The sequence below is a fragment of the Bos javanicus genome, chromosome 10, assembly GCF_032452875.1.
Source record: "Bos javanicus breed banteng chromosome 10, ARS-OSU_banteng_1.0, whole genome shotgun sequence".
NCBI lineage: Eukaryota > Metazoa > Chordata > Mammalia > Artiodactyla > Bovidae > Bos > Bos javanicus.
This window is the reverse complement of record NC_083877.1, coordinates 58455808-58483251: the sequence shown is the minus strand read 5'-3', so window position 1 is coordinate 58483251 and position 27444 is coordinate 58455808. Positions and strand designations below refer to the sequence as shown.

At 40.8% G+C, this 27444-nt stretch overlaps 1 protein-coding gene and 1 pseudogene across 4 annotated transcripts in view; both read left to right on the top strand.

The window, feature by feature from the left end:
• Positions 1-5721, top strand: part of GLDN (gliomedin) — a 60137-nt gene extending 54416 nt beyond the window's left edge. For all 4 annotated transcript variants that reach the window (XM_061428767.1, XM_061428766.1, XM_061428769.1 and 1 more), the window contains one exon: positions 453-5721. In XM_061428767.1, the coding sequence (XP_061284751.1) occupies positions 453-930 (478 nt within the window). In that variant the 3' untranslated portion in view covers positions 931-5721. The remainder of the gene's footprint in view (positions 1-452) is intronic.
• A 1240-nt stretch (positions 5722-6961) lies between these two features.
• On the top strand, positions 6962-13217 carry LOC133255231 (TAR DNA-binding protein 43-like; annotated as a pseudogene).
• The last annotated feature ends 14227 nt before the right edge of the window (positions 13218-27444 follow it).

The window sequence follows — 27444 nt, the reverse complement described above, 5'->3', positions numbered from 1 at the left end:
TTTTGTCTTAAAACTCCAGCGTGGAGTAGAGGAATCACCCTCAAACTTGGAGGTCAAAAGCCTGAGTTTAAACTGCTTGTCTGTATTCCTGAGCTGGTCACATCTCCTTTTCTCATGAGTAAAATGAAATGACAGACTAGATTATCTTCTAAGGCCCCTTGCAGCTTTGAGAGGGCATATCAGGAGGTCAGCAGACACCTGAGGATTCAGGAAGTGAAGGACTTTTACTGAGGTCACATGGTTAGTAGGTGGACACTGAGATGTAGTCACCAGCCTCTGCATCCTCGCTGCTCACGGTGTTGCAGATGTAATAGCAGAATGAGCACAACCTGGAACTTACTAGAAATGCAGAATCCCAGGCCCCACCCTAGGTTAACAGAGGAGCCTAAAAACCACCCTTGTCCATAAAAATGGTGTCTAATATCTACTTTTTTTTTTTATACACATTTCAGGTTTGAATTTGGCAAAGAAACATCCCAAACTCTGAAGCTTGAAAATGCCTTGTATTTTGATCGAAAATACCTCTTTGCGAATTCCAAGACGTACTTCAATTTAGCTGTAGATGAAAAGGGCCTTTGGATTATCTATGCTTCCAGCACGGATGGCTCAAGCATCCTTGTCGCACAGCTGGAGGAGAGGACCTTCTCCGTGGTGCAGCACATCAACACTACGTACCCCAAGTCCAAGGCCGGCAACGCCTTCATTGCCCGAGGGATCCTCTATGTCACTGACACCAAAGATACGAGGATAACGTTTGCCTTTGACCTGTTAGGAGGGAAACAGATCAATGCAAACTTTGCCCTAAGGACTTCCCAGTCTGTTCTTGCCATGTTATCATACAATATGAGAGACCAGCATTTGTATTCTTGGGAAGATGGCCATTTAATGCTTTATCCTGTGCAGTTTCTGTCAGCCGCATTATACCAGTGATAGGAAGCATTCTATTCCCCTCAGTAAATTTCAGCTCTTCTCTGGCACCATGTGTGTCCCGATAGGAAACTTGTCTTTAAGGGCGGTCAGGTAATTAGCTGTCATAATCTCACGACACGGGTGCTTACGTGGTGTTTCCCCTTTAATTCGGATTCTGTAGGGGGAAATAACAGACTGGAACTCAAAAATGGCTGGCATTTGGTAATTCCTTCACAAACTAGCTGCGCAAGTTACCTCTCCCTCTTTAGGTCTTGTTTTTCCCCACTGGTAATATGAAAGGGCTGGCTAAGATGATTGGTAAGATTTCCTTACCGGTAGGGAATTCTGTGATTCTTAGCTGTTGCTGCTCTCGCAACTTTTGTGTATTTGGTTTTGGATTTTATTTTTGGCTTTTAGCCATGGCTGAGCAGATTTACCTGTGAGTTGATCAGCCTGGTGGTCTGAGCAATGAATTCCTCAGTGCCGACTTATGTTTATTGTCTTGGAAGCTGCACTGACCCTTTAAGGCTGTTGAGGTACCTTATTACCCCTAACTTACTACCTTTCTCTGCATCTTCATCTGCCACCAGAGCGTCAAAGTGGGCATCATCCTTAGCTCCTGATTACTATGCCAAAATTAGCCAAAGCCAGGAATAGCTGCCTGCATTGAAGCAGAAACAGGCTTCCTGGGTTCCTGTCAATTTCTGACCATGCCAATCTGCAGTTTGGCTCATAAACATTGAATCTGCAGGTCCTGCAGGGTCTTTCTGCCCTAGATCTGCGTCTGCTCTCAGAGCAAATACTGTGCAAGTGGACATTAATCCAGTGAGAACCTTGAGAGGCACTTTGCAGTTTTCAGAAGAAAGGTGCCATTCGTGGTTATTATCTAGAACAGGGATGGGCAAACTGTGACCCTTGGGCCAAAGACAGCCCATTGGCTGTTTCTGTAAATAAAGTTTTATTCAACACAATCAGAGGCATTTGCGTATTGTCACAGGCGTATTATAGGCTGTGACTACTTTTGCTGTATACTGGCAGTGTTGAATCACTCTAAGAAAGTTGAGTAACAGCTCCCCAAATCTAAAACATTTATTTTCTGGCCTTTAATAACAATAGTTTGCCAATCCCTGATCTAGAATAGTAAAGTGAGCCTGATTCTTAGAAGGGCTTATTGACCTGAGCCTGTTTGTTATATATTTTTTTTTGTTTCAGACTAAAGAGCAGTCATTTATATGCTTTGAGTTTATAGTAAAGCACAAGGGTGAGAACAGCATAAAATTAAGCGTGCCCCCTCCCAAAAAGCAGTTAATGAACTGTTCTTACCCTAATGTAGTTTTTCTTTTTAATATATGTTATCTGGCTTTTTTCTCCTTGTGACTTTTTAAAAATTTTTAATTGGCAGATAATTACTTTATAACTACCCAAATATAGTTTTAAAGAATGTGATCTGGTCCCTTTGGATGCCAGGAGAAAATCCAGTTTAACTTGCTCCTAGTTCAGTTCAGTCATTCAGTCGTGTTCAACTCTTTGCAACCTCATGGGCTACAGCATCCAGGCTTCCTTGTCCATCACTAACTCCCAGAGCTCACTCAAACTCAAGTCCATCGAGTCGGTGATGCCATCCAACCATCTCATCCTCTGTCGTTCCCTTCTCCTCCTACCTTCAATCTTTCCCAGCATCAGGGTCTTTTCTAAAGAGTCAGTTCTTCACATCAGGTGGCCAAAGAATTGGAGCTTCAGCTTCAGCATTAGTTCTTCCAATGAATATTCAAGACTGATTTCCTTTAGGATGAACTGGTTGGATCTCCTTGCAGTCCAAGGGACTCTCAAGAGTCTTCTCTAACACCACAGTTCAAAAGCATCAATTCTTTGGTGCTCAGCTTTCTTTATGGTCCAACTCTCACATCCATACATGACTACTGGAAAAACCATAGCTTTGACTAGATGGACCTTTGTTGGCAAAGTAATGTCTCTGCTTTTTAATATGTTGTCTAGGTTGGTCATAGATTTTCTTCCAAGGAGTAAGCATCTTTTAATTTCATGGCTGCAGTCACCATCTGCAGTGATTTTGGAGCCCCCCAAAATAAAGTCTCTCACTGTTTGCATTGCTTCCCCATCTATTTTCCATGAAGTGATGGGACCAGATGCCATGATCTTAATTTTTTGAATGTTGAGTTTTAAGTCAGCTTTTTCTCTCCTCTTTCACTTTCATCAAGAGGCTCTTTAGTTCCTCTTTGCTTTCTGCAATAAGGGTGGTATCATCTGCATATCTGAGGTTATTGATATTTCTTCCGGCAATCTTGATTCCAGCTTGTGCTTTATCCAGCCCAGCATTTTGCATGATGTACTCTGCATATAAGTTAAATAAGCAGAGTGACAATATACAGCCTTGACTTACCCCTTTCCCAGTTTGGAACCAGTCTGTTGTTTCATGTCCGGTTCTAACTGTTGCTTCTTGACCTGCATACAGATTTCTCAAGAGGCAGGTCAGGTGATCTGGTATTCCCATCTCTTGAAGAATTTTTCACAGTTTGTTGTGATCCACACAGTCAAACGCTTTGGCATAGTCAATAAAGCAGAAATAGATGTTTTTCTGAAACTTTCTTGCTTTTTCTATGACACAACAGATGTTGGCAATTTGATCTGTGGTTTCTCTGCCTTTTCTAAATCCAGCTTGAACATCTGGAAGTTCACAGTTCACGTACTGTTGAAGCCTGGCTTGAAGAATTTTGAGCATTACTTTGCTAAAGTGTGAGACGAGTGCAATTGTGCTGTAGTTTGAACATTCTTTGGTGCTGCCTTTCTTTGGGATTGGAATGAAAACTGACCTTTTCATTGGAATGAAAACAGGCCTCAGCAGTCCTGTGGCCACTGCTGAGTTTTCCAAATTTGCTGGCATATTGAATGCAGCACTTTAACATCATCATCTTTTAGGATTTGAAATAGCTCAACTGAAATTCCATCACCTCCACTAGCTTTGTTCGTAGTGATGCTTCCTAAGGCCCACTTAACTTCATACTACAGGATGTCTGGTTCTAGGTGAGTGATCACACCATCGTGGTTATCTGGGTCATTAAGATCTTTTCATATAGTTTTTCCGTGTACTTGCTCCTAAATGCCCTTAAATACATATATTTTCTGCCAACTCGGTTCTTCAAACATCCTTCAGCCCAGCACTGAGGTCCAGGCAGGGCCACCGAGAGTAGAGAGGAGTCCAGGGGTCCTACAGCCAGGAAGGACACCTAGGGAAATACTTATGTAAAGATTTCTCAGCAGTGTGCCCTCACTGAGTACATGCATGTGTTAGGGGGAGCTTCTGAAACTTTTTCACTGGCGCCTCATCGATTCTCAGTGGCCCTGAGTCCTGGTTTTATACCATATTAGTGGAAGCATTTTAAAACTCAGGGAATGTGCAGATTGAAATATTTGAGTCTCCACACCCCCTGAATAAACCTAGGCAGCTATGAGGGAATTTGTTGTTGCTGTGTTCTCAAAATAATGGGTATTTGAGACTTTTCCCCCCACTTGTTAATTAGATTGGTTGTATCATGTCATCACAGCTTTTTAAAAAAAATGTCCTCTTCAGATTCATGTTTTATAACAGAGTAGAATAGAGTTTCGTGTTCAAGATCAATGTGTTTAATATGTGCTGCTCTTCTTTTAAAGTATTTAAAAATATATGTTGGCTGTTTCTGGACACAGGGGACCTGAATATATATATAATTTCATAGTGATGATTATAATAGTAATATATACAATACTAACTGTAAATATAGTAACAACCAAAAGAGGTTAGTTATTGAATTAGCCCATATTTCTTTTAGAAAAAGTTTTAGAAACCCCAGTCTTGGTATTTGATTTATCTTGGCACCCTTAACTGTTGGTAAGGAATCATATACTCACTGCTAGAGATGTATAGATTGGGATTTCTTGCTCTCTTTTTTTTTTTTTTCTCACTATGGCAGAGTAATATAAGGACAACTGAGTCTGACCAACAAACAAAAATTAGAGAGTAATTTCATAATAGGGTTGAAAAGTTTGTCTTTACAGAGTGTAAAGAATTCAGATTTTACTCATTCTTTCCTGCAAACAGTGCTTGATTTTAAAAAAAGGTTTGAGCTCACTGCTAAAATAGAATGTACCAGCTAATGTTTTCAAATCAAGATATCATTTTAGCAGTTTACATTGATGCTTATAAGCAAAGTTACTTTAAAGCACTTTTCAAACATTTGCACTTCTGATGTCAGAATCAAACCAGATAATTCCCTAATTCTTCTTTAATCTAAAGCAGATAACTTCCCACCAGAGAGTAAATAGAACCATCCCTCTCAACCTCAGAGGTTGGGTGGACCCCGTTTCAAAGCATTTTCTTGCAAACTGATATTGTGCCCTATCACTTAGCCCAGGTGTTATGGCAAAGAAAGAGTCCTGGGAGGAGAGTTTTAAAATGAAGAGTTCTGATCTTAGGTACCTCCACAGTCTGTTACCTTCCAAGGTTGCAAGATAAAAAGTCAAACAAGACACTAAAATTCTTAAAGAACCAGGTGTCTTTTTCTAACTGCACTGACTACATTTTGACTGTGACTAGCTGATCACAGACCATCTAAAGGAGAAGTTCACGACTGAGCTTCTCAGTTTTCATGCAGCTGCTATGACCTGGTGAACCACATTATTAAAAGCCATAATTTCCAATCTGTAACCACAGATTCTAAGCTATTCTGAACAACGAATGGATCATGGTGAATGTATCTTTTTAGGTTGTAATTTATTTAACTTTAATTAGTCAATAAAAATAATCATTGCTGAACATAATCACATGTTGAAACAAGTGTACTGTTATTATTACCTGATGTTAATTTATACATAATGTTTAGAAGAAAAGATAGCCAAAAACCAGTATTGTGGTAGAATTATATTCATATTTGTTGCCCCTCTATTCAAACTCTCATAGTTTGCTGGCTCCTTCTGAGTACTGAAAAAAGTCATTAATATGGATTGTTTTCTCTATCAGAAAACATGAAAAATGTGCAACTACTTACTAAAACTAGATACTTACAGACGTAAGTGGAGAAGGCAAAGGCACCCTACTCCAGTACTCCTGCCTGGAAAATCCCATGGATGGAGGAGCCTGGTAGGCTGAAGTCCGTGGGGTCACTGCAAGTCGGACACGACTGAGCAGCTTCACTTACACTTTTCACTTTCATGCATTGGAGAAGGAAATGGCAACCCACTCCAGTGTTCTTGCCTGGAGAATCCCAGGGACGGGGGAGCCTGGTGGGCTGCCGTCTATGGGGTTGCAGAGTTGGACACGACTGAAGCGAATTAGCAGTAGCAGCAGCAACAGACATAAGTGCAATGAAGATTTGTTAGTTTATTGGCTTAGTTTAGGCTACTAAAAAGGACACGATGTTACAGGCTAAACACTGAAGGAATTTTTTAAATTGGATTTGTGTGAATTTGGGCAAGTCTCTCAATCCCTCAGAAGCTCTGTGTCATCTGTAAAATGTGGAAAGTACTACTTACCTCCTTTGGTTTTTCCATGTGAAATGAAAAGTGCTCTAAAAATTATATGATTCTTGATAAATTATAAGTGGTACTTTTATATTTCAAACCTACAGGGAACCAGAGTGACCCTGTTATTCTTTCAGCCTTATTCAGGGGCTGCCGACCTGAGTGAGAGGTATACAGCATCATAAGTGTCTCTCTGCTGGTCTGCATGACTAGGGAGTTAACACTTCATGCCACCAAAAAAATGGTCCCTTAGTCATGCAACAAATTTACAGAAAAACTGCCCTCAAATCATGAAAAAAAAATTCAAGGACCCACCGTTTTGACCTAGAGAACTTCTTTATAACCTTCCCCAGAAGAGTCTCTGTTCCTGACAGGCCCAGGCATGCACTGCTGCTGACTTTTGTCATTAAAATAATACAAAGCAAAAAAGAAAGAAAAGTCCTCAGAGAAAATAGCCTTTCCCCTTTACCTGGGCCATTCAGACTTTGCATGGGATGCTAACATATCCAGTTTATAGCTGTTCACAGTAAGATTTCCAAGCTTCTCATTTTAAAGCCTAGAAAAGTGAACCCAGAGAAGTTTCACCTAACATCACAGCTTAAGTGTCAGTGAAGATAAGGCATTGTTTCCTAACTTTATGATCATGGTTTCCACCTTACTCAGACATGTCCAAGAGAAGGATCTGGTCTTTGGAAAAAAACAATAATTAACTTTGAAGATTTTTTTTCAAAAGGTGTTCCTTTTTAAAAAGCTGTATCTAGAGGAATTTGCCAATTTAAGCCTAGTCAGGTATAGAACACTCCCCAACAAAGAATTCCTCAACAGTCATCACCTTCCAAGAGGTAGATAAGTAAGCTGGCACAGCACTGCCTGTTACTCTAAAAATTGCCTCACCATTGGACAACCCTTCCTGCCCCAATTTTTTCGAGACATCAATGTAACTGCTGCCTGGTGCTTACCATCTATGTGTCGTGGTCTCTTCTAGGCAATGGAACACATTATTTCATTATTTCACTTGAGCATTATTTCACTTGATCATTATTTCACTTGAGCATCATAGATGCTCAAATGGAAAAGTCCTTGTTGCTGTTTTTCAGTTGCTAAGTCGTGTCTGACTCTTTGCAACTCCATGTCCTTCACAATGTCCCAGAGTTTGATCAAGCTCATGTCCATTGATATCCTTCTTAAATATCATTTACTCTCTCTGGTCAATGTTTTAATCCTCTCTCCAAGCATAGTAAACACTGTGATGTACCCACTACATGGATTCCACGTCAGGAAAGACTTTCTGCCCCTGATGCTGGGAGTGCTGTCAGCATATAGCCTTCGGCTGTCAGACCCTTCAGGATTTGCCTTGTCTGCAGAGATTTGCTTCACCCAGGAAGCACCTCCTCATCAAGTGATGGATCAGTGTGAGTATAAAGGCTTGGACAATTCAGCCCAACCTGGAATTGCTGTAAAGGGCCATTCTAGTACCAGAGATCCCCATGGCTCAGCCAGACCTGTCACTGGGCCTGCATCACAGACTTTTCTTTCTGCTATCCTGCTTCCTTCTCTTCCAATCCTCCCAAAGGTATTGATAGTAAGTGCACTGTTTAATTACACCCTGCTAACTAAGCTCCATCTCAGAATTTGCTTCCAGAGGAACCTGTTGTAGAATTGCCAGGTGAAATGCAGGTTGCCCAGCTAAACTTTAATTTCAGATAAAGAACAAAATTTTTAAAATATAAATATGTCCCAGAAATGGCAGGGATATACTTATACTAGGGGCTTCCCAGATGGCTCAGTGGGTAAAGAATCTGCCTATAATGCAGGAATGAGGAGAGTGAAAAAGTTTGCTTAAAGCTCAATATTCAGAAAACTAAGGTCATGGCATCCGGTCCCATCACTTCATGGCAGATAGATGGGGAAACAGTGGAAACAGTGGCTGACTTTATTTTTCTGGGCTCCAAAATCAATGCAGATGGCGATTGCAGCAATGAAATTAAAAGACGCTTACTCCTTGGAAGGAAAGTTATGACCAACCTAGACAGCATATTAAAAAGCAGAGACATTACTTTGCCAACAAAGGTCCGTCTAGTCAAGGCTATGATTTTTCCAGTGGTCATGTATGGATGTGAGAGCTGGACTATAAAGAAAGCTGAGTGCCAAAGAATTGATGTTTTTGAACTGTGGTGTTGGAGAAGACTCTTGAGAGTCCCTTGGACTGCAAGGAAATCCAACCAGTCCATCCTAAAGGAGATCAGTCCTGGGTGTTCATTGGAAAGACTGATGTTGAGGCTGAAACTCCAATACATTGGCCACTTGATGTGAAGAGCTGATTCATTGGAAAAGACCCTGATGCTGGGAAAAATTGAGGGCAGGAGGAGAAGGGGATGACAGAGGATGAGATGGTTGGATGGCATCATTGACTCGATGGACATGGGTTTGGTTGGACTCCAGGAGTTGGTGATGGACAGGGAGGCCTGGCATGCTGTGGTTCATGGGGTTGCAAAGAGTCAGACACGACTGAGAGACTGAACTGAACTGAACTGAACTGAATGCAGGATATGTGGGTTCAATCCCTGAGTCAGGAAGATCCCCTGGAAAATGAAATGGCAACCCACTCCAGTATTCTTGCCTGAGAAATCCCATGGACTGTCCATGGTTACAGTCCAAAGGGTTGCAAAGAATCAGACATGACTGAGCGACTAAGCACATACTAAAAGTTTTATTTATCCAAAATTCATAATTTAACTGGGAGTTCTGTATTTATACTTGCTAAATCTGGCACCCCTAACATGAAGTGGTCCCAGAAAGAAGTCACTGATGCAGCTTTGAAGTGGAATCATCCACCACCCTGTTTGTAACAGGGACCTCATGACTGACAGTGATTGAGCAAAAATAGCCAGTGAGACGAGATGATCCAATCGTTAAAGCTTTCACTGGTGGGAAACTGGAATGATGTAGCAGTGGGAATGGAATGCATCAGCTAGTGTTATGTATCAGGTGTTAGAGATCATGAAGAAACAGGGAATCAAAGGATCATGAAATCAGGTGGCACTTGCTAAGGAAAAAAGATAATAAACAGGTGAGAGCAATTGCCAACTGAAAGCTACGTGGAAAGCCCAGGGCCTCCTTAACAGCACGCAAAGAGGCTCTTGACTTCTGCAGTGGAAGGCAGAGAAAGCTGAAGACCAGACCGCGGACTTGAAGATCACCTCCAAAGAAGCTTTTTTGCAAGCTTCAAAGAAAATTAAACTCCCAACAAAAGAAGGTCGCCACACCAAGGTGAGGACCTGGCCAGGAAAATGTTGGGACTCTGCTATTTGGAATGGGGCTATAAGGGTCGGCTGTTTCCAAGTTTCTGTTTGTGGTCATTTAGAAATAATGGGGAAATTCAAGGATGTATTAGATCAAGTTTGTTGGCAAATTTATTTTCTGTAAAAGGCTTGATAATAAATATTTAGGTTCTGTGGGCCACACCATCTCGTTGCAACTCCTGAATTCTGCTGCTGTGGCTAAAAAACTCACAAACAATAGGTCAATGAGTGAGCGTGGCTGATTCCAATATAGCTTTGTTTATGGATGCTGACATTTGAATTTGATCATTTTATGTGTTACAAAATGGTTTTAACTATTCTTTTTAAAGATGACTTTTAAAAATAAATCTATTTTTGTCTGTGCTGGGTCTTCACTGCCGTGCACCGGCTTTCTCTAGTTGTGGCGAGCAGGAACTCCTCCTCCTCGCAGTGCACAGGTTTCATACTGCCGTGGTTTCTCTTGTGGAGCACAGGCTCTAGGCCCATGGGCTCCAGTAGCTGTGGTTCACAGGCTTAGCTGCCCTGCGAAGTGTGGAATTTTTCTGGACCAGGGATTCTTTACCACTGGACCACCAGAGAAGTCCTGGTTTTAACTATTTAAAAATGTAAAAACCATTCTTAGCTTGCAGACTGCACAAAAAAGGTGTGGGCTGGGTTTGACCTACACGTAGTTTCAGACTGCTGAAACCTGATACAATTTCATGATTTATAATAAATATATATTGGTCTTTGTCTACTTTCTGGCATAGAGCTCCTAGACCACAAAATTTCCTGTGATGAGCGCCATTAAAGTGTCTTTTGTTAATGAAGTGACTTTTGGAAAGCCCCTGGGTAACATGAACACAGGGACCGCTTACCAGTATAGCCAGCTGTGATTAGAGGGTTGGAACTTTCAGTCCCACCGCAGCCTCCAGGGAGGGGAGTGGAGTTGGAGGTTGAATCAATCACAAGTGGCAAATGATTTAATCAATCATGCCTATATGATGAAGTCTCCATAAAAACCCAAAAGGACACGGTTTGGAGAACTTCTATGTTGGTGAACATGTGGAGATGTGGGGGGCAGTGGGTGGAGGCGGCATGAAAACTCCAAGTCCTTTTTGTACGCCTTGCCCTATGCATCTCTTCCATCCAGCTATTCCTGAGTTTTATCATTTTATAATGGTAACCTAGTAAGGAAAACGTTCCTCTGAATTCTGTGAGATGCTGTTGCAAATTAGTCTCAATCAAGGAGGAAGCCACTGGAACTTCAGAAGCACAGGCAACTATCTGGACTTGGGTTTGGCATCTGAAGCAGGAGCACCTGTGCGGGACTGAGCCCTTAGCTGGGGGCTCTTGTGCTATCTCCAGGTAGATGATGTCAGAACTGAGTAGAATTTTAAGACACCAGTGAATATCCAAGAATTTTGTAGTGCGAGAAAACTCCCACACGTCTGGTGTCAGAAGTCCTCTGTTTTGTTGTAGTGTGAAAGTAAAAGAAAAAGCTAGAAAACTGAATTTTCCCTTATTCACCTGGGTTAAGTCATGCTATCCCGAATGGTAATTTTTCTTTCTTATATATACAGAGATCCACTCTTTTATATTCTTTTCCCATATAGATCATTACAGAGTATTGAGTAGAGTGCTACCATAGTAAGTCCTTATTATTTATCAATGTTCAAATGGTACTTATATTTAAGAACATTTTATTGCTAGAGGATGGAGGTCATAGTGTCAACTTAAAAATTGTTGCACAGACCATGGTGGTTGGCAACATCAGTGTCATGAGAGTTCACTTGAGTGCTGACTGTGAGATGTGTACCAAATGCTTCACATGTATTATCTGATATAGTTCTCATAGAAAGTCCATAAGGTATAAATGTTATCCACCTTTTCCAGACTAAAAGATATTAAGAAACTCACTCTAACTCAGTTTGTAAATGGTGAAATTAAGATTCAAATTGGAGACGTCAGATACCAGAGCCCACACTCTGAGTAACTGCTCTTTCCTGCCTTTCAGAAAGAAGCCTAGGGGTGCGGTAGCAAAGTGGTAGCCAGACTGCTCTAGGATTCCTCACTGCTTCGGTTTTCTTGTCGGGCTTCCTAGCAGAAAGGCAAGCAAAGATGTCTGAATATATTCGGGTAACCAAAGATGAAGATGACGAGCCCGTTGGCATACCATCATAAAATGATGGGACAATGCAGCCCAGCTTCTAGGGGCACGTGGTCTGCACTACAGGAAGCCAGTGTCTCAGTGTATGAGAGGTGTCCATCTGGTAGGAGGTATTCTGCGTGCCCCTAATGCCGGCTGAGGGAATCTGGTGTACGATGTCAGCTATCACAACAATAACAAAAGAAAAATGGATGCTTCATCAGCAGTGAACACGAAAAAAGTAGTCCAGAAATAGTGTTGGGTCTCCCATGGAAAACAGCAGGACCTAAAAGAGTATTTTAGTACCCTTGGAGAGGGTCTTAGGGTTCAGGTCAAGAAAGATTCTAAAACTGGTCATTCAGGGACTTCCTTGGTGGCCCAGTGCTAAGACTCTGCACTCCCAATACAGAGGGCCTGGGTTCGATCCCTGTTAAGGGAATTATTAATAGATCCCACATACCACGACTAAAAATTCACATGCTGCAACTAATAAAACCCGGCACAGACAAATAAATGCATATTTTAAAAACTGGTCATTTGAAAGGATTTGACTTTGTTCATTTCATGGAATATGAAACCCAGGTAAAAGTCATGTCACAGCAACATGTGATAGATGGACAAAAGTGTGACTGTAAACTTCCAAATTCTAAGCAAAGCCCAGAGGAGCCTTTGGGAAGCAGAAAGGTATTTACTGGGTGCTGTACAGAGGACATGACTGCTGATGAGCTGTGGCAGTTCTTTTGCCAGTACGGGGAAGTGGTAGACGTCTTCAATCCCATGCTGTTCAGGGCTTTTGCCTAGTTCCATTTGCAGATGATCAGGTTGCCCAGTCTCTGTGTGGAGAGGACGTGACCATTCAAGGAATCGACATACATATATCCAAGGCTGAACCTGAACACGGTAGCAACAGACAGCAGTGGAAGATGTGGTGGTGATCCAGGTGACTTTGGGAGTCAGAATGGATTCGGTAGATCAGCAGTAGAGAGGGCGGAGCTGGTTTGGGAAATAATCCAGGTAGTAATATGGGCAGATGGAGGAATGTTGGTGGTTTTAGCATTAGTCCAGCAATGATGGCTGCAGCCCAGGCAGCTCTGCACAGCAGCTGGGGTATGATGGGCATGTTAGCCAGTCACCAGAACCAGCCAGGGCTGTCAGGTCATAACCAAAGCCAAGGCAACATGCAGAGAGAGCCGAGTCAGGCTTTGGGTACTGGAAATAACTTTTAGAGTGGTTCTAATTCAGGTGCAGCAATTGGTTGGAGATCAGCATCAAATGCAGGGTCAGGCAGTGGTTTTAATGTAGGCTTTGGCCCAAGCATGGATTCTGAATCTTCTGGCTAGGGAATATTGACTTTGGGTTATGGTTAGTTGGTATAAACTGGTGGGAATTCAAATTTTTCTAAACGCATGGTAAATATATTGTAAAATACGTATTTAAGAATTTTTAAAATTGGCTTCTTCAGTGTGGAGTATATTCAGCAGTATATCTGGCATTTTTCTTTAGAAAAAGAGCTAAATGAATTTTAGAAGTTTTGTTACATAAAGGGTTGAAGTATTGAGTGTTTGAAAGTGAACTGCTATTAACCTGACTGATAAACCAACACACTACAAAATGTTTCTCCTGCAATATTTTATCCATGGACTTGTGAAGTGAATTATTTGCATGTTCAAAATGGAAACCATTGATTAGAACTATGTTTTTCTTGTTTTCATTCAAATCCCACCATATCACTTTTTTTCCTTGGGAAATCTCCTCTTTGGAGAGCATGGTATCACAGTGCTTGGTTCTTTTGTTTTTGTTTTTTTAGCCCTTGTCTCCTTCATATACAAAAGTACAATACAAAGCCTTCATTTAATCTTTCCAGTTCATCTCATTTCAAATGTTTATGGAAGAAGCACTTTGCTGAAAGTAGTGCTGTAAATAATTCTACCACAGGAATACTTCTGTCTGCATGCTTTCTCATTCAAGAATTCTTATCACGCTGCACAGGCTGCATCTTTGATAGTAAGTGTCACATTTTTATACACTACTCTTTATTTCATGGGCTTGTATCAATGCTGTGAATGCAAGGCTGGGATATAGAACCAGAGGCCTGTTAAAACTTTTGAAACCTTGTGTGGAATTGATGATGGTGACAGAATGAGCGAAGAAAGGAAAGAGCCTGTGCAGAGATTTGGTGGTGCATAATGGATATTTTGTAACTTGTGTTACAAAAAAGACACAAGATGTGTCTCTCAGTCCTGTGGCTTTGGTAAGAGTGTGCTGAGAGCAGTGATAGCAAATAACATACAAATGTTTTTTGCATTCAAAGGACATCTGCATCTGTTGGAAGACTTTTAGTTTTGTTCTTAGTTAACCTACGTTAGCTGAATGTGTTAAGTGAAACGGTGTTTGTCAACTACTGTGAATGCTGTATGGTGTGTGTTCTCTTCTGTCACAGATCTGTAAGTGTGGTAATGTGAACTGAAGCTGAGGGGCTGAGAACATGTACTGAGCCTATGGTGTGCTTTGCAGGAGTACTTGGAAGCAGAGTTCACTAGTGACTCACGGTGTCTCCAAGTAAGTTCAGATGTCTGTTGCTTACCCATAAGAATGCTGCGTGCTGCAGCTCTCTCTCCTGTGCTTGGATGCTTTTTTACAAGAGTTGTCAATGTTGGAAATTCTTAAATAACACTGATTTAAGTAATAATGTGTATTTGGTTTGCAGCCCTGAATGCAAAGAATTCAAAGCAGATAATTCTCCTTTTTTGACCCTTTTGAGATGAAATTTTCATGAAGTTTCTTGGCAATAGTTTATTTTGCTTCAAATAAACTTATTTGAAAAGTTGTCTGAAGTCAAATGGATTTATCACTTGTCATACATAGCTGATACACAGATTCAACTGCTATTTGTTCTTGCATTGCCCCAAATGAAAAGTTTTTGTTTTGCTTTTTCAAATCTAGTTTTTAATGTCTAGGTGACTGCAGCTAAAATGGTAAGCAGTACCCTCTAGCTTTTTCTTAGTGCCTCTGTGCATATGGGTGCTGTTCTATTTGCATGGTCTATATAAATCTCCTTTGAGAAATCATGACTTCTAAAAATATTATTTGAAGGAGTGGGCAAAACAATGTTAATTATTTTAAAATGCTTCATAGCAAAACTTGTCAATTGAAATGCAAGGAATATCAGCACCTTTCTAGTTGGGGATTAATTGCAATAAGGATAAAGTAGAAGAAACCACAAATTATCTTTTGCCTGAAATCTGTCAAGAAGCCTGATAGCTTTAAGAACTAGCAAAGTGGGTTGTCTATCTGTGGAAGTGTTAAGCGAAATGGTCTTTGTCTTCCAAAAGTGAGGAAATAGAGTAATATTGATAAAGGTGTAAACGTGTTAGTTAGTTGCTCAGTTGTGTCTGACTCTTTGCAACCCTGTGGGCTATAGCCTGCCAGGCTCCTCTGTCCATGGAATTCTCCAGGCAAGAATACTGGAGTGGATTGCCATTCCCTTCTCCACGGGATCTTCCCAACCCAGGGATCCAACACAGGCCTCCTGCATTGCAGGCAGATTCCTTTACTGTCTGAGCCAATGGAAAAGTGAACACTATTGATAAAATAGCTTACAAAACTCAGACACTCGAGATGCATTGTTAAGTATGTAAAAGCAGTAATGTATTGCTTCTCTATTGTACTTAAATTGTAACTAACTTCTGTGAGAGTCCAGCTCCTTTTCTAATGGAAGAATGACAGTTTTTGTGTTGATAATTTACTTAATGCCCTTATCTAATTAGATTATGATAAATTTGTCATTTTACAAGTTACTTGTTAAAATTTTATAAATGAAGCCATCCTTCAGACTTATGGTCACCACATCGTTTTATTCAGTTTCCTCAGTAAAAGGATTTTGCCTTGATTTAATTTTTTTCTGCATCTAAACTGCATGATTTCCAAACCTTGTACTACGTGATTTTTACATTTTAGCACTTGCACTATTATCCAGCAGAAGTAACATGGTAACACTTAAAATGATATTCAGGGACCTCCAAAGACTAAACAGACAAACCTTCCAAGAGCTCAGGGTAAGTTAACTTTGTCAAGGTCATGGTTTTAATCCCTTATTAACACTTGCGTAAATCTGGTTACCAGTCTTAGAACGATTTGAATGTTGAGAACAACCATCTATTAGCATGTTTATGGTATGACGAAGCTATGGGTAGTTAATTATACATTACAAAAAAATTGTTTTGAAGTTTAAAGTAAACTATTTGGCAAAGATTTGTTTTTAAAGTGTATTTGGTTATCTAAACGCATTCATTCCAAAACTTTTTTCTGAACCAGTTGAATAAAAATTTTTGTTGCCACCACAAAAAAAAAAAAAAAAAAAAAAGGCCTAGGATCCCTCCATTCTTTCTAGCTCCTTTGATCCTTCCAGTACAGTAGAAAGGCTAAAGGCACAGCTACATGACAGAGGTTTCCTGTCTTATTTGGTTAGTTTCATTCCTAAGAGTCTGGAGATGAAATAAATACCAGCAACCTGCTTCATTTGGCGGAAGAGGTAGCCATCTTTCTGTTTGATTTCTCTCTTTCTCTTTACCCTGCCCCTCTTCTGCTCTAGATGTACTCTGGCTAATGCAAACATAGGCCCTCCATCTTCCCTTTGGTTCCTATTAGAAGTACAGAGTCCAAACTCAGTCTCTAGGCCACACAGTCGCCAGGCCAACAAATCCGAGCAAGGTGTGGAGGCGTGGAATACTTTTTTTTTTTTTTTCCTAATTTTATTTTATTTTTAAACTTTACATAATTGTATTAGTTTTGCCAAATATCAAAATGAATCCGCCACAGGTATACATGTGTTCCCCATCCTGAACCCTCCTCCCTCCTCCCTCCCCATACCATCCCTCTGGGTCGTCCCAGTGCACTAGCCCCAAGCATCCAGTATCGTGCATCGAACCTGGACTGGCAACTCGTTTCTTACATGATATTTTACATGTTTCAATGCCATTCTCCCAAATCTTCCCACCCTCTCCCTCTCCCACAGAGTCCATAAGACTGTTCTATACATCAGTGTCTCTTTTGCTGTCTCGTACACCGGGTTATTGTTCTCATCTTTCTAAATTCCATATATATGCGTTAGTATACTGTATTTATGTTTTTCCTTCTGGCTTACTTCACTCTGTATAATATGCTCCAGTTTCATCCACCTCATTAGAACTGATTCAAATGTATTCTTTTTAATGGCTGAGTAATACTCCATTGTGTATATGTACCACTGCTTTCTTTATCCATTCATCTGCTGATGGACATCTAGGTTGCTTCCATGTCCTGGCTATTATAAACAGTGCTGCGATGAACATTGGGGTACACGTGTCTCTTTCCCTTCTGGTTTCCTCAGTGTGTATGCCCAGCAGTGGGATTGCTGGATCATAAGGCAGTTCTATTTCCAGTTTTTTAAGGAATCTCCACACTGTTCTCCATAGTGGCTGTACTAGTTTGCATTCCCACCAACAGTGTAAGAGGGTTCCCTTTTCTCCACACCCTCTCCAGCATTTATTATTTGTAGACTTTTGGATCGCAGCCATTCTGACTGGTGTGAAATGGTACCTCATAGTGGTTTTGATTTGCATTTCTCTGATAATGAGTGATGTTGAGCATCTTTTCATGTGTTTGTTAGCCATCTGTATGTCTTCTTTGGAGAAATGTCTATTTAGTTCTTTGGCCCATTTTTTGATTGGGTCGTTTATTTTTCTGGAGTTGAGCTGTAGGAGTTGCTTGTATATTTTTGAGATTAGTTGTTTGTCGGTTGTTTCATTTGCTATTATTTTCTCCCATTCTGAAGGCTGCCTTTTCACCTTGCTAATAGTTTCCTTTGATGTGCAGAAGCTTTTAAGTTTAATTAGGTCCCATTTGTTTATTTTTGCGTTTATTTCCAATATTCTGGGAGGTGGGTCATAGAGGATCCTGCTGTGATGTATCTCGGAGAGTGTTTTGCCTATGTTCTCCTCTAGGAGTTTTATAGTTTCTGGTCTTACGTTTAGATCTTTAATCCATTTTGAGTTTATTTTTGTGTATGGTGTTAGAAAGTGGTCTAGTTTCATTCTTTTACAAGTGGTTGACCAGATTTCCCAGCACCACTTGTTAAAGAGATTGTCTTTAATCCATTGTATATTCTTGCCTCCTTTGTCAAAGATAAGGTGTCCATATGTGCGTGGATTTATCTCTGGGCTTTCTATTTTATTCCATTGATCAATATTTCTGTCTTTGTGCCAGTACCATACTGTCTTGATAACTGTGGCTTTGTAGTAGAGCCTGAAGTCAGGTAGGTTGATTCCTCCAGTTCCATTCTTCTTTCTCAAGATCGCTTTGGCTATTCGAGGTTTTTTGTATTTCCATATAAATTGTGAAATTATTTGTTCTAGCTCTGTGAAGAATACCGTGGAATATGACTTTAGTAGGAAAGCTGGCTGACTGAGAAGATGGCAGACTAGTGTCTCAAAATACCCATTTATCAGGGTCAGGATGCCAGGCTCTCTTGTAGAACAGAGATGGAAGTGGGGGGCAGTGAGGAAATAAAGTAAAAAGGCAGAATGCAGAAGGAGAGGCAGTGAAGAAGCAAAGTAAAAAGGGGGCAATCAGACTTGCAAAACAGCTCCAGGAACTGCCAATTTCTGAAAGGAATGTGTTAATCTCTTCTCTCCTGTAGGTAATCACAGATGTGCAGGGTCAGACTATCTCCCTATGAGCTGAGCAAAGACAATTTAGTCCAACAGTCAGGCAGAAGGGCTGGGTTTTCTGAGGCACTGCATTCTATATGGTTATAATTACAACAGCACCAAAAAGCAAGTCAAAATCATTTCCAACATGGAATCAGAATTGGATCTTCTCTGCAACTTTAGTATGGTATATCATGTCCGTCCTTTTACTTTTAATCTGTGAGTAGGAAGATACCCTGGAAAAGGAAAGGACAACCTGCTCCAGTATTCTTACCTGGAAAATTCCATTCACAGAGGATGCTGGTGTGCTACAGTCCATGGGGTTGCCAAAGAGCTGGACATGGGAGCATGTGTACTCAGTACAGGATATCATACTGAAATCATTTTTTGTAGGCAGAATGTATTTAAGTTGTGGTTTCCCCCCAGTCTACTACTCCCTCTGAATTGAGGTACTTAAACAGGGACTAGTAAACTATAGCCTGGCAGACAGCCTGTTTTTGTAAATAATAATTTATTGAATCATAACCACATCCATTTCTTTGTTTTGACTGCAGCTACTTTTATGCTACAGCAAAACAGTTATGTCGTTGCAGCAAAGACTTCATAACTGGCAAAGTTTTCTTAAACTAGCTCTTTAAGAAAAGGTTTGCTGATCTTTGGTTTACACCATTTACATCTAATGGGAGAAGGCAATGGCAACCCACTCCAGTACTCTTGCCTGGAAAATCCCATGGGCGCAGTCCATGGGGTCGCTGAGGGTTGGACACGACTGAGAGACTTCACTTTCACTTTTCACTTTCATGCATTGGAGAAGGAAATGGCAACCCACTCCAGTGTTCTTGCCTGGAGAATCCCAGGGACGGCGGAGCCTGGTGGGCTGCTTGCTGTCTATGGGGTTGCACAGAGTCGGACATGACTGAAGCGACTTCGCAGCAGCAGCAGCAGCATTGATCAACAAGGCTGGTTTACATCTACCTTCTTGCTGTTGTCTAATGTGTCCTTTCTTCCCCTTTTCTCACTTGCTGCTGTCTTATGGACAAGTGAAAACTTTTTATAGCTTCACCTTATTTCCTTTATTCACTTAGTAGTTATTAGTTCTTTTTGTGTTATTTTACTTTAGTTTATACTGTGTATCTTTATCACAGTCTACCTTCAACAATACACTATTTTATACTCAATGTAAGAACTTTCACAACATATTTTCATTCCCCTTTCCTGGCCTTTTTGATATTGTTGTCATGTATTTCACCAGGACATATGTTATAAAACCAGAAATGTTTGTATTGTGTTATTTTTGTTGAAGCAAGGTGATTCTCTTTTAAAGAGAACTAAACAGTGAGGTAAACGTTTTATATAATTTCCCAGTGTTGTTTTCACTACTGGCGCTCTTCTCTGTCTGTGTAGAACCAGACCTCCTGTGGTACCATTTTCTTTTGGCTTCATGGACTGACTTCCTTTACTTTACTTTCACATTTCTTTTATATGGATCTACTGGTAACAAATTCTTTGACCTTTTGCATAGTTCAGTTCAGTTGCTCAGTCGTGTCCAACTCTTTTCGACCCCATGAATGGCAGCACGCCAGGCCTCTCTGTCCATTATCAACTCCCGGAGTTCACCCAAACTCATGTCCATGGAGTCGGTGATGCCATCCAGCCATCTCATCCTCTGTCGTCCCCTTCTCCTCCTGCCCCCAATCCCTCCCAGCATCAGAGTCTTTTCCAATGAGTCACCTCTTCGCATGAGGTGGCCAAAGTACTGGAGTTTCAGCCTTAGCATCATTCCTTCCAATGAACACCCAGGGCTGATCTCCTTTAGAATGGACTGGGTGGATCTCCCTGCAGTCCAAGGGACTCTCAAGAGTCTTCTCCAACACCACAGTTCAAAAGCATCAATTCTTCAGCACTCAGCTTTCTTCACAGTCCAACTCTCACATCCATACATGACCATTGGAAAAACCATAGCCTTGACTAGACGGACTTCATTTCATGTTTAGGGACAGCTGGCAATCAGTTCTTTGTTGGTTGGATTTTTTCCCTCCAATTTTATGGAGATATAATTGGTTATATAACCTTAGTTTTAGGTGTTGTCTACTTAAATGGTCACAACCTAAAGGTTGAGAGTAAAGTTTTATTTGGTGGGAATTTTTAGAACTCAAGCCCAGGAGATAGCATCTCAAGTGGCCCTGAGAGAACTGTTCCAAGGAGGAAGGGGGAGGAGTCAGGTTATATAGGAGTTTGCAACAAAGGGCAGGTAGTCTGAACATCAAAATATTATTGTTAATTAAGGAAAACAGTATATCTCAAGTTAAGAAATTTAGCATTGTTCTAGACAAGGGTGCCCACTTTCACCATTACTATTCAACATAGTTTTGGAAGTTTTGGCCACAGCAATCAGAGCAGAAAAAGAAATAAAAGGAATCCAAATTGGAAAAGAAGAAGTAAAACTCTCACTATTTGCAGATGACATGATCCTCTACATAGAAAACCCTAAAGAGTCCACCAGAAAATTACTAGAAATAATCAATGACTACAGTAAAGTTGCAGGATATAAAATCAACACACAGAAATCCCTTGCATTCCTATACACTAATAATGAGAAAACAGAAAGAGAAATTAAGGAAACAATTCCATTCACCCTTGCAACGGAAAGAATAAAATACTTAGGAATATATCTACCTAAAGAAACTAAAGACCTATATATAGAAAACTATAAAACACTGGTGAAAGAAATCAAAGAGGACACTAATAGATGGAGAAATATACCATGTTCATGGATTGGAAGAATCAATATAGTGAAAATGAGTATACTACCCAAAGCAATTTATAGATTCAATGCAATCCCTATCAAGCTACCAACAGTATTCTTCACAGAGCTAGAACAAATAATTTCACAATTTGTATGGAAATACAAAAAACCTCGAATAGCCAAAGCGATCTTGAGAAAGAAGAATGGAACTGGAGGAATCAACCTACCTGACTTCAGGCTCTACTACAAAGCCACAGTTATCAAGACAGTATGGTACTGGCACAAAGACAGAAATATTGATCAATGGAATAAAATAGAAAGCCCAGAGATAAATCCATGCACATATGGACACCTTATCTTCGACAAAGGAGGCAAGAATATACAATGGATTAAAGACAATCTCTTTAACAAGTGGTGCTGGGAAATCTGGTCAACCACTTGTAAAAGAATGAAACTGGACCACTTTCTAACACCATACACAAAAATAAACTCAAAATGGATTAAAGATCTAAACGTAAGACCAGAAACTATAAAACTCCTAGAGGAGAACATAGGCAAAACACTCTCCGACATACATCACAGCAGGATCCTCTATGACCCACCTCCCAGAATATTGGAAATAAAAGCAAAAATAAACAAATGGGACCTAATTAACCTTAAAAGCTTCTGCACATCAAAGGAAACTATTAGCAAGGTGAAAAGACAGCCTTCAGAATGGGAGAAAATAATAGCAAATGAAGCAACCGACAAACAACTAATCTCAAAAATTTACAAGCAACTCCTACAGCTCAACTCCAGAAAAATAAACGACCCAATCAAAAAATGGGCCAAAGAACTAAATAGTCATTTCTCCAAAAAAGACATACAGATGGCTAACAAACACATGAAAAGATGCTCAACATCACTCATCATCAGAGAAATGCAAATCAAAACCACTATGAGGTACCATTTCACACCAGTCAGAATGGCTGCGATCCAAGTCTACAAATAATAAATGCTGGAGAGGGTGTGGAGAAAAGGGAACCCTCTTACACTGTTGGTGGGAATGCAAACTAGTACAGCCACTATGGAGAACAGTGTGGAGATTCCTTAAAAAACTGGAAATAGAACTGCCTTATGATCCAGCAATCCCACTGCTGGGCATACACACTGAGAAAACCAGAAGGGAAAGAGACACGTGTACCCCAATGTTCATCGCAGCACTGTTTATAATAGCCAAGACATGGAAGCAACCTAGATGTCCTTCAGCAGATGAATGGATAAGAAAGCAGTGGTACATATACACAATGGAGTATTACTCAGCCATTAAAAAGAATACATTTGAATCAGTTCTAATGAGGTGGATGAAACTGGAGCCTATTATACAGAGTGAAGTAAGCCAGAAGGAAAAACATAAATACAGTATACTAACGCATATATATGGAATTTAGAAAGATGGTAACAATAACCCGGTGTACGAGACAGCAAAAGAGACACTGATGTATAGAACAGTCTTATGGACTCTGTGGGAGAGGGAGAGGGTGGGAAGATTTGGGAGAATGGCAATGAAACATGTAAAATATCATGTAGGAAACGAGTTGCCAGTCCAGGTTCGATGCATGATGCTGGATGCTTGGGGCTGGTGCACTGGGACGGCCCAGAGGGATGGTATGGGGAGGGAGGAGGGAGGAGGGTTCGGGATGGGGAACACATGTATACCTGTGGCGGATTCATTTTGATATTTGGCAAAACTAATACAATTATGTAAAGTTTAAAAATAAAATAAAATTAGAGAAAAGGAAAAAAAAAAAAAGAAATTTAGCATTGTTCTGTGTACGGGAATCAAGATTGCCGGGAGAAATATCAATAACCTCAGATATGCAGATGACACCACCCTTATGGCAGAAAGCAAAGAACTAAAGAGCCACTTGATGAAACTGAAAGAGGAGAGTGAAAAAGTTGGCTTAAAGCTCAACATTCAGGAGACGAAGATCATGGCATCCAGTCCCATCACTTCATGGGAAATAGATGGGGAAGCAATGGAACAGTGACAGACTATTTTTTTGGGCTCCTAAATCATTGAAGATGGTGACTGTGTTGTAGCCACTCATTCTGGGAAACAAACTCACTCAGAAGGACATTGCAGATAGTGGAGTGCAGTTTATTACACTGGCAGGCCCCAGGCAGAGTCTCCTCTTAGCCAAGGACCCCAATCAGTTTTTGTGAAAACCTTACATACCCTAAGTGTACATGCCCAAACCCACCTCCCCAAATTCTCTGAAACTAGTCTGAACAAAGGAAATGAAAGATACAATCAAAGTTAACCCATGATTCGTATGCCTTAGGCCTAGGTAGTTAACAGTGGAAACAATTTTCAGTAGGCCTGTGGTGATACCCCAATAAGCATAATAGAATTTATGACTCTGTGTGGTTACACAGATAATTAGGGTATTCTTTTAGGTGATGGAGAATCTAGGTATGAGCCCTGGGGCTCTTCCATCTGGGGGGTCTAGTTTTCCAGTTGGTATGTTCTTTCCATAGACACTGGGCATATAGCTCAAAGTCCACAGTCCGGGCCAAGATGGAGTCCTGCTTTCAAGATGGAGCCTGTTCGTCTGTTTCGTCCATCAACTGCAGCCATGAAATTAAAAGACACTCACTCCATGAAAGAAAAGTTATGACCAACCTAGACAGCATACTAAAAAGCAGAGACATTACTTTGCCAACAAAGGTCCGTCTAGTCAAAGCTATGGTTTTTCCAGTAGTGATGTATGAATGTGAATGTTGGACTATAAAGAAAGCTGAGCGCTGAAGAATTGATGCTTTTGAACTGTGGTGTTGGAGAAGACTCTTGAGAGTCCCTGGGACTGCAAGGAGATCCAACCAGTCCATCCTAAAGGAGATCCGTCCTGAATATTCATTGGAAGGACTGATACTGAAGCTGAAACTCCAATACTTTGGCCACCTGATGCAAAGACCCTGATGCTGGGAAAGATTGAAGGTGGGAGGAGAAGGGGATGACAGAGGATGAGATGGTTGGATGGCATCATCAACTCGATGGACATGAGTTTAAGTAAACCCCGGGAGTTCGTGGTGAACAGGGACACCTGGCGTGCTGCAGTCCATGGGGTCGCAAAGAGTCGGACACGACTGAGCAACTGAACTGATAATAGAAACAGCAACTCAAAGCAGTCAAAGAAACGGTTACAACATGGAGTCAGAATTAGCAACATTAGTATAATATATCTTCTCTGCAACATTAGCATACCTTTTTCTATCCTTTTACTTTTAATCTGTGTGTATCATATTAAAATTTTTTTGTAGGCAGCATATACTTAGATCATGCTTCTCCCCTCATCTCCTTCTGCTTCTGAATTGAAGCACTGAAAAGAGGGAGGAGTAAACTATGGCCTGATAGATGGCCTATTTTTGTAAATATTATTTTACTGGAACATAGTCACATCCATTTCTTTATGTATTGACTGTGACTGCTTTTGTTTTACAAGAGAATTATGTAATTGCAATGGAGACTTCAACTCTTCAGCTCTAGGCATACCTATATCCTTTTTCTGAGCCTCCGCTTCAGAACGTCCACCACTTCACCATCCCACCCGTCTAGGTCATCCCACAGCACTGAGCTGAGTTCCCTGTGCTATACAGCTGCTTCCTGTTAGCTACCTATTTTACACATTTAGGTGTGCATATGTCAGTGCTACTATCACAATTCGTGCCACACCCTCCTTCCCCTGCTGTGTCCACAAACCTGTTCTCTATGTCCATATCTCTTTTTATGCTCTGTATTAGGTTCATTGTTGTTGTTGTTGAGTTGCTAAGTCATGTCCGACTCTTGGCATCCCCGTGGACTGCAGCAAGCCAAGCTTCCTCATCCTTCACTATCTCCTGGAATTTGCTCAAACTCATGTCCATTGAGTCAGTGATGACATCCAAACATCTCATCCTCTGCTGTCCCCCTCTCCTCCTGCCTTCAATCTTTCCCAGCATCAGGGTCTTTATCAATGAGTCAGCCCTTCACATCAGTTGGTCAAAGTATTGAAGCTTCAGTATCAGTCCTTCCAATGACTATTCAAGGTTGATTTCCTTTAGGATTGACTGGTTTGATCTCCATTCTGTCCAAGGGACTCTCAAGAGTCTTCTCCAACACCACAGTTCAAAAGCATCAATTCTTTTGTACTCAGCCTTCTTTATGATCCATATCTCATACCTGTACATTACTACTGAAAAAAACCATAGCTTTGACTAGATGGACCTTTGTCAGTAAAGTGTTGTCCCTGTTTTTTAATACGCTGTCTAGGTTTGTCATAGCTTTTCTTCCAAGGAGCAAGTGTCTTTTAGTTTCATGGCTGCAGTCACCATCTGCAGTGATTTTGGAGCCCAGGAAAATAAAATCTGTCACTGTTTGCATTGTTTCTCCATCTATTTACCATGAAGTGATGGGACCCAATGACATGATCTTGAGTTTTTTGAATATGGAGTTTTCAGCCAGCTTTTTAACTCTCCTCTTTCACCTTCATCAAAAGGCTCTTTAGTTCCTCTTTGCTTTCTGCCAGTAGGGTGGTATCGGCTGCATATCTGAGGTGGTTATTTCTCCCAGCAATCTTGATTCCAGCTTGTGCTTCATCCAGCCTGGCATTTCGAATTATGTACCATGCATATAAAGCAAGGTGACAGTTTATAGCCTTGACGTACACCTTTCCCAGTTTTGAACCACTCCATTGTTCTGTGTCTATTTCTAACTGTTGCTTCTTGACCCGAATACAGATTTCTCAGGAGGCAGGTAAGGTAGTCTGGTATTCTCATCTCTTGAAGAATTTTCCACAGTTTGTTGTGATTCACACAGTCATAGGGTTTAACATAGTGAATGAAGCAGAAGTAGATGTATTTGTAGAATTCCCTTGCCTTTTCTATGATCCAATGGATGTTGTCAATGTAATCTCTGGTTCCTCTGCCTTTTCTAAATCCAGCTTGTACATCTGGAATTTCTCAGTTCACATACTGCTGAAGCCTGGCTTGAAGGATTTTGAGTATTACCTTGCTAGCATATGAAATGAGCACAAGTTCATTAGGTTCATTAGTATCATTTTTCTAGATTCCATATACATGTATTAATGTATAATATTTAGTTTTCTCTTTCTGTCTTACTTCACTCTGTAAGACAGACCTAGGTTCATCCACCTCACTACACTAATTTTCATTCTTTTTTATGCTGAACAATATTGCACTGTATGTATATGTTTATGTATATGTATGTATATACATATATGTGCTGTGCTGTACACAGCCACAGTTGTGGCTGTTTGTGACCCCATGGACTGTAGCCCACCAGGCTCCTCTGTCCATGGGGATTCTCCAGGCAAGAATACTGGAGTGTGTTGCTATGTCCTCCTCCAGGGGATCATCCCAACCCAGGGATTGAACCCAGGTCTCCTACATTGCAGGCTGATTATTTGCCATCTGAGTCAAAGGCCCAAGAATACTCAAATGGGCAGCCTATCCCTTCTCCAGGGGATCTTCCTCCAGGAATCAAACTGGGGTCTCCTGCATCGCAGGCAGATTCTTTACCAGCTGAGTCACCAGGGAAACCCATATATATAAATATATAAAATATGTCACACCTTCTTTATTCAGGCATCCATCAGTGGTGGATTCCATGTGCTGGATATTGTAATTTGTGATGCTCTGAGCAATGGGTATATGTGTCTTTCTGAATGATGATTTTCTCTGATATATGACCAGAAGTGGGGTTTCATGGTCATATGGTAGTTTATTCCCACTTTTTAAGGAAATCTCACTCCTGTTCTCCATAGTGGCTGTATCTATTTACATTCCCAAGAGTGTGAGAGGATTCTTTATTCTCTACACCCTTTCCAGCATTTATTGCTTGTAGCCTTTTTGATGAAACTCATTCAAACTCTGGTGTGAGCTGATATCTCATTGTGGTTTTGATACGGATTTCTCTAACAACTGGACATCTTTGGTGGTTCAGCGTAAAACAAATCCACCTGCAATGCAGGACAAGTGGGACGATCTCTGGGAGGGGAAGATCTCATGGAGTTGGAAATGGCAACTCGATGCTGTATTCTTGCCTGGAAAATTCCCCAGACCTAGGGCTTGGTGTACTACAGTCCATGGGGTCGCAAAGAGTCAGACACGACTGAGCACACA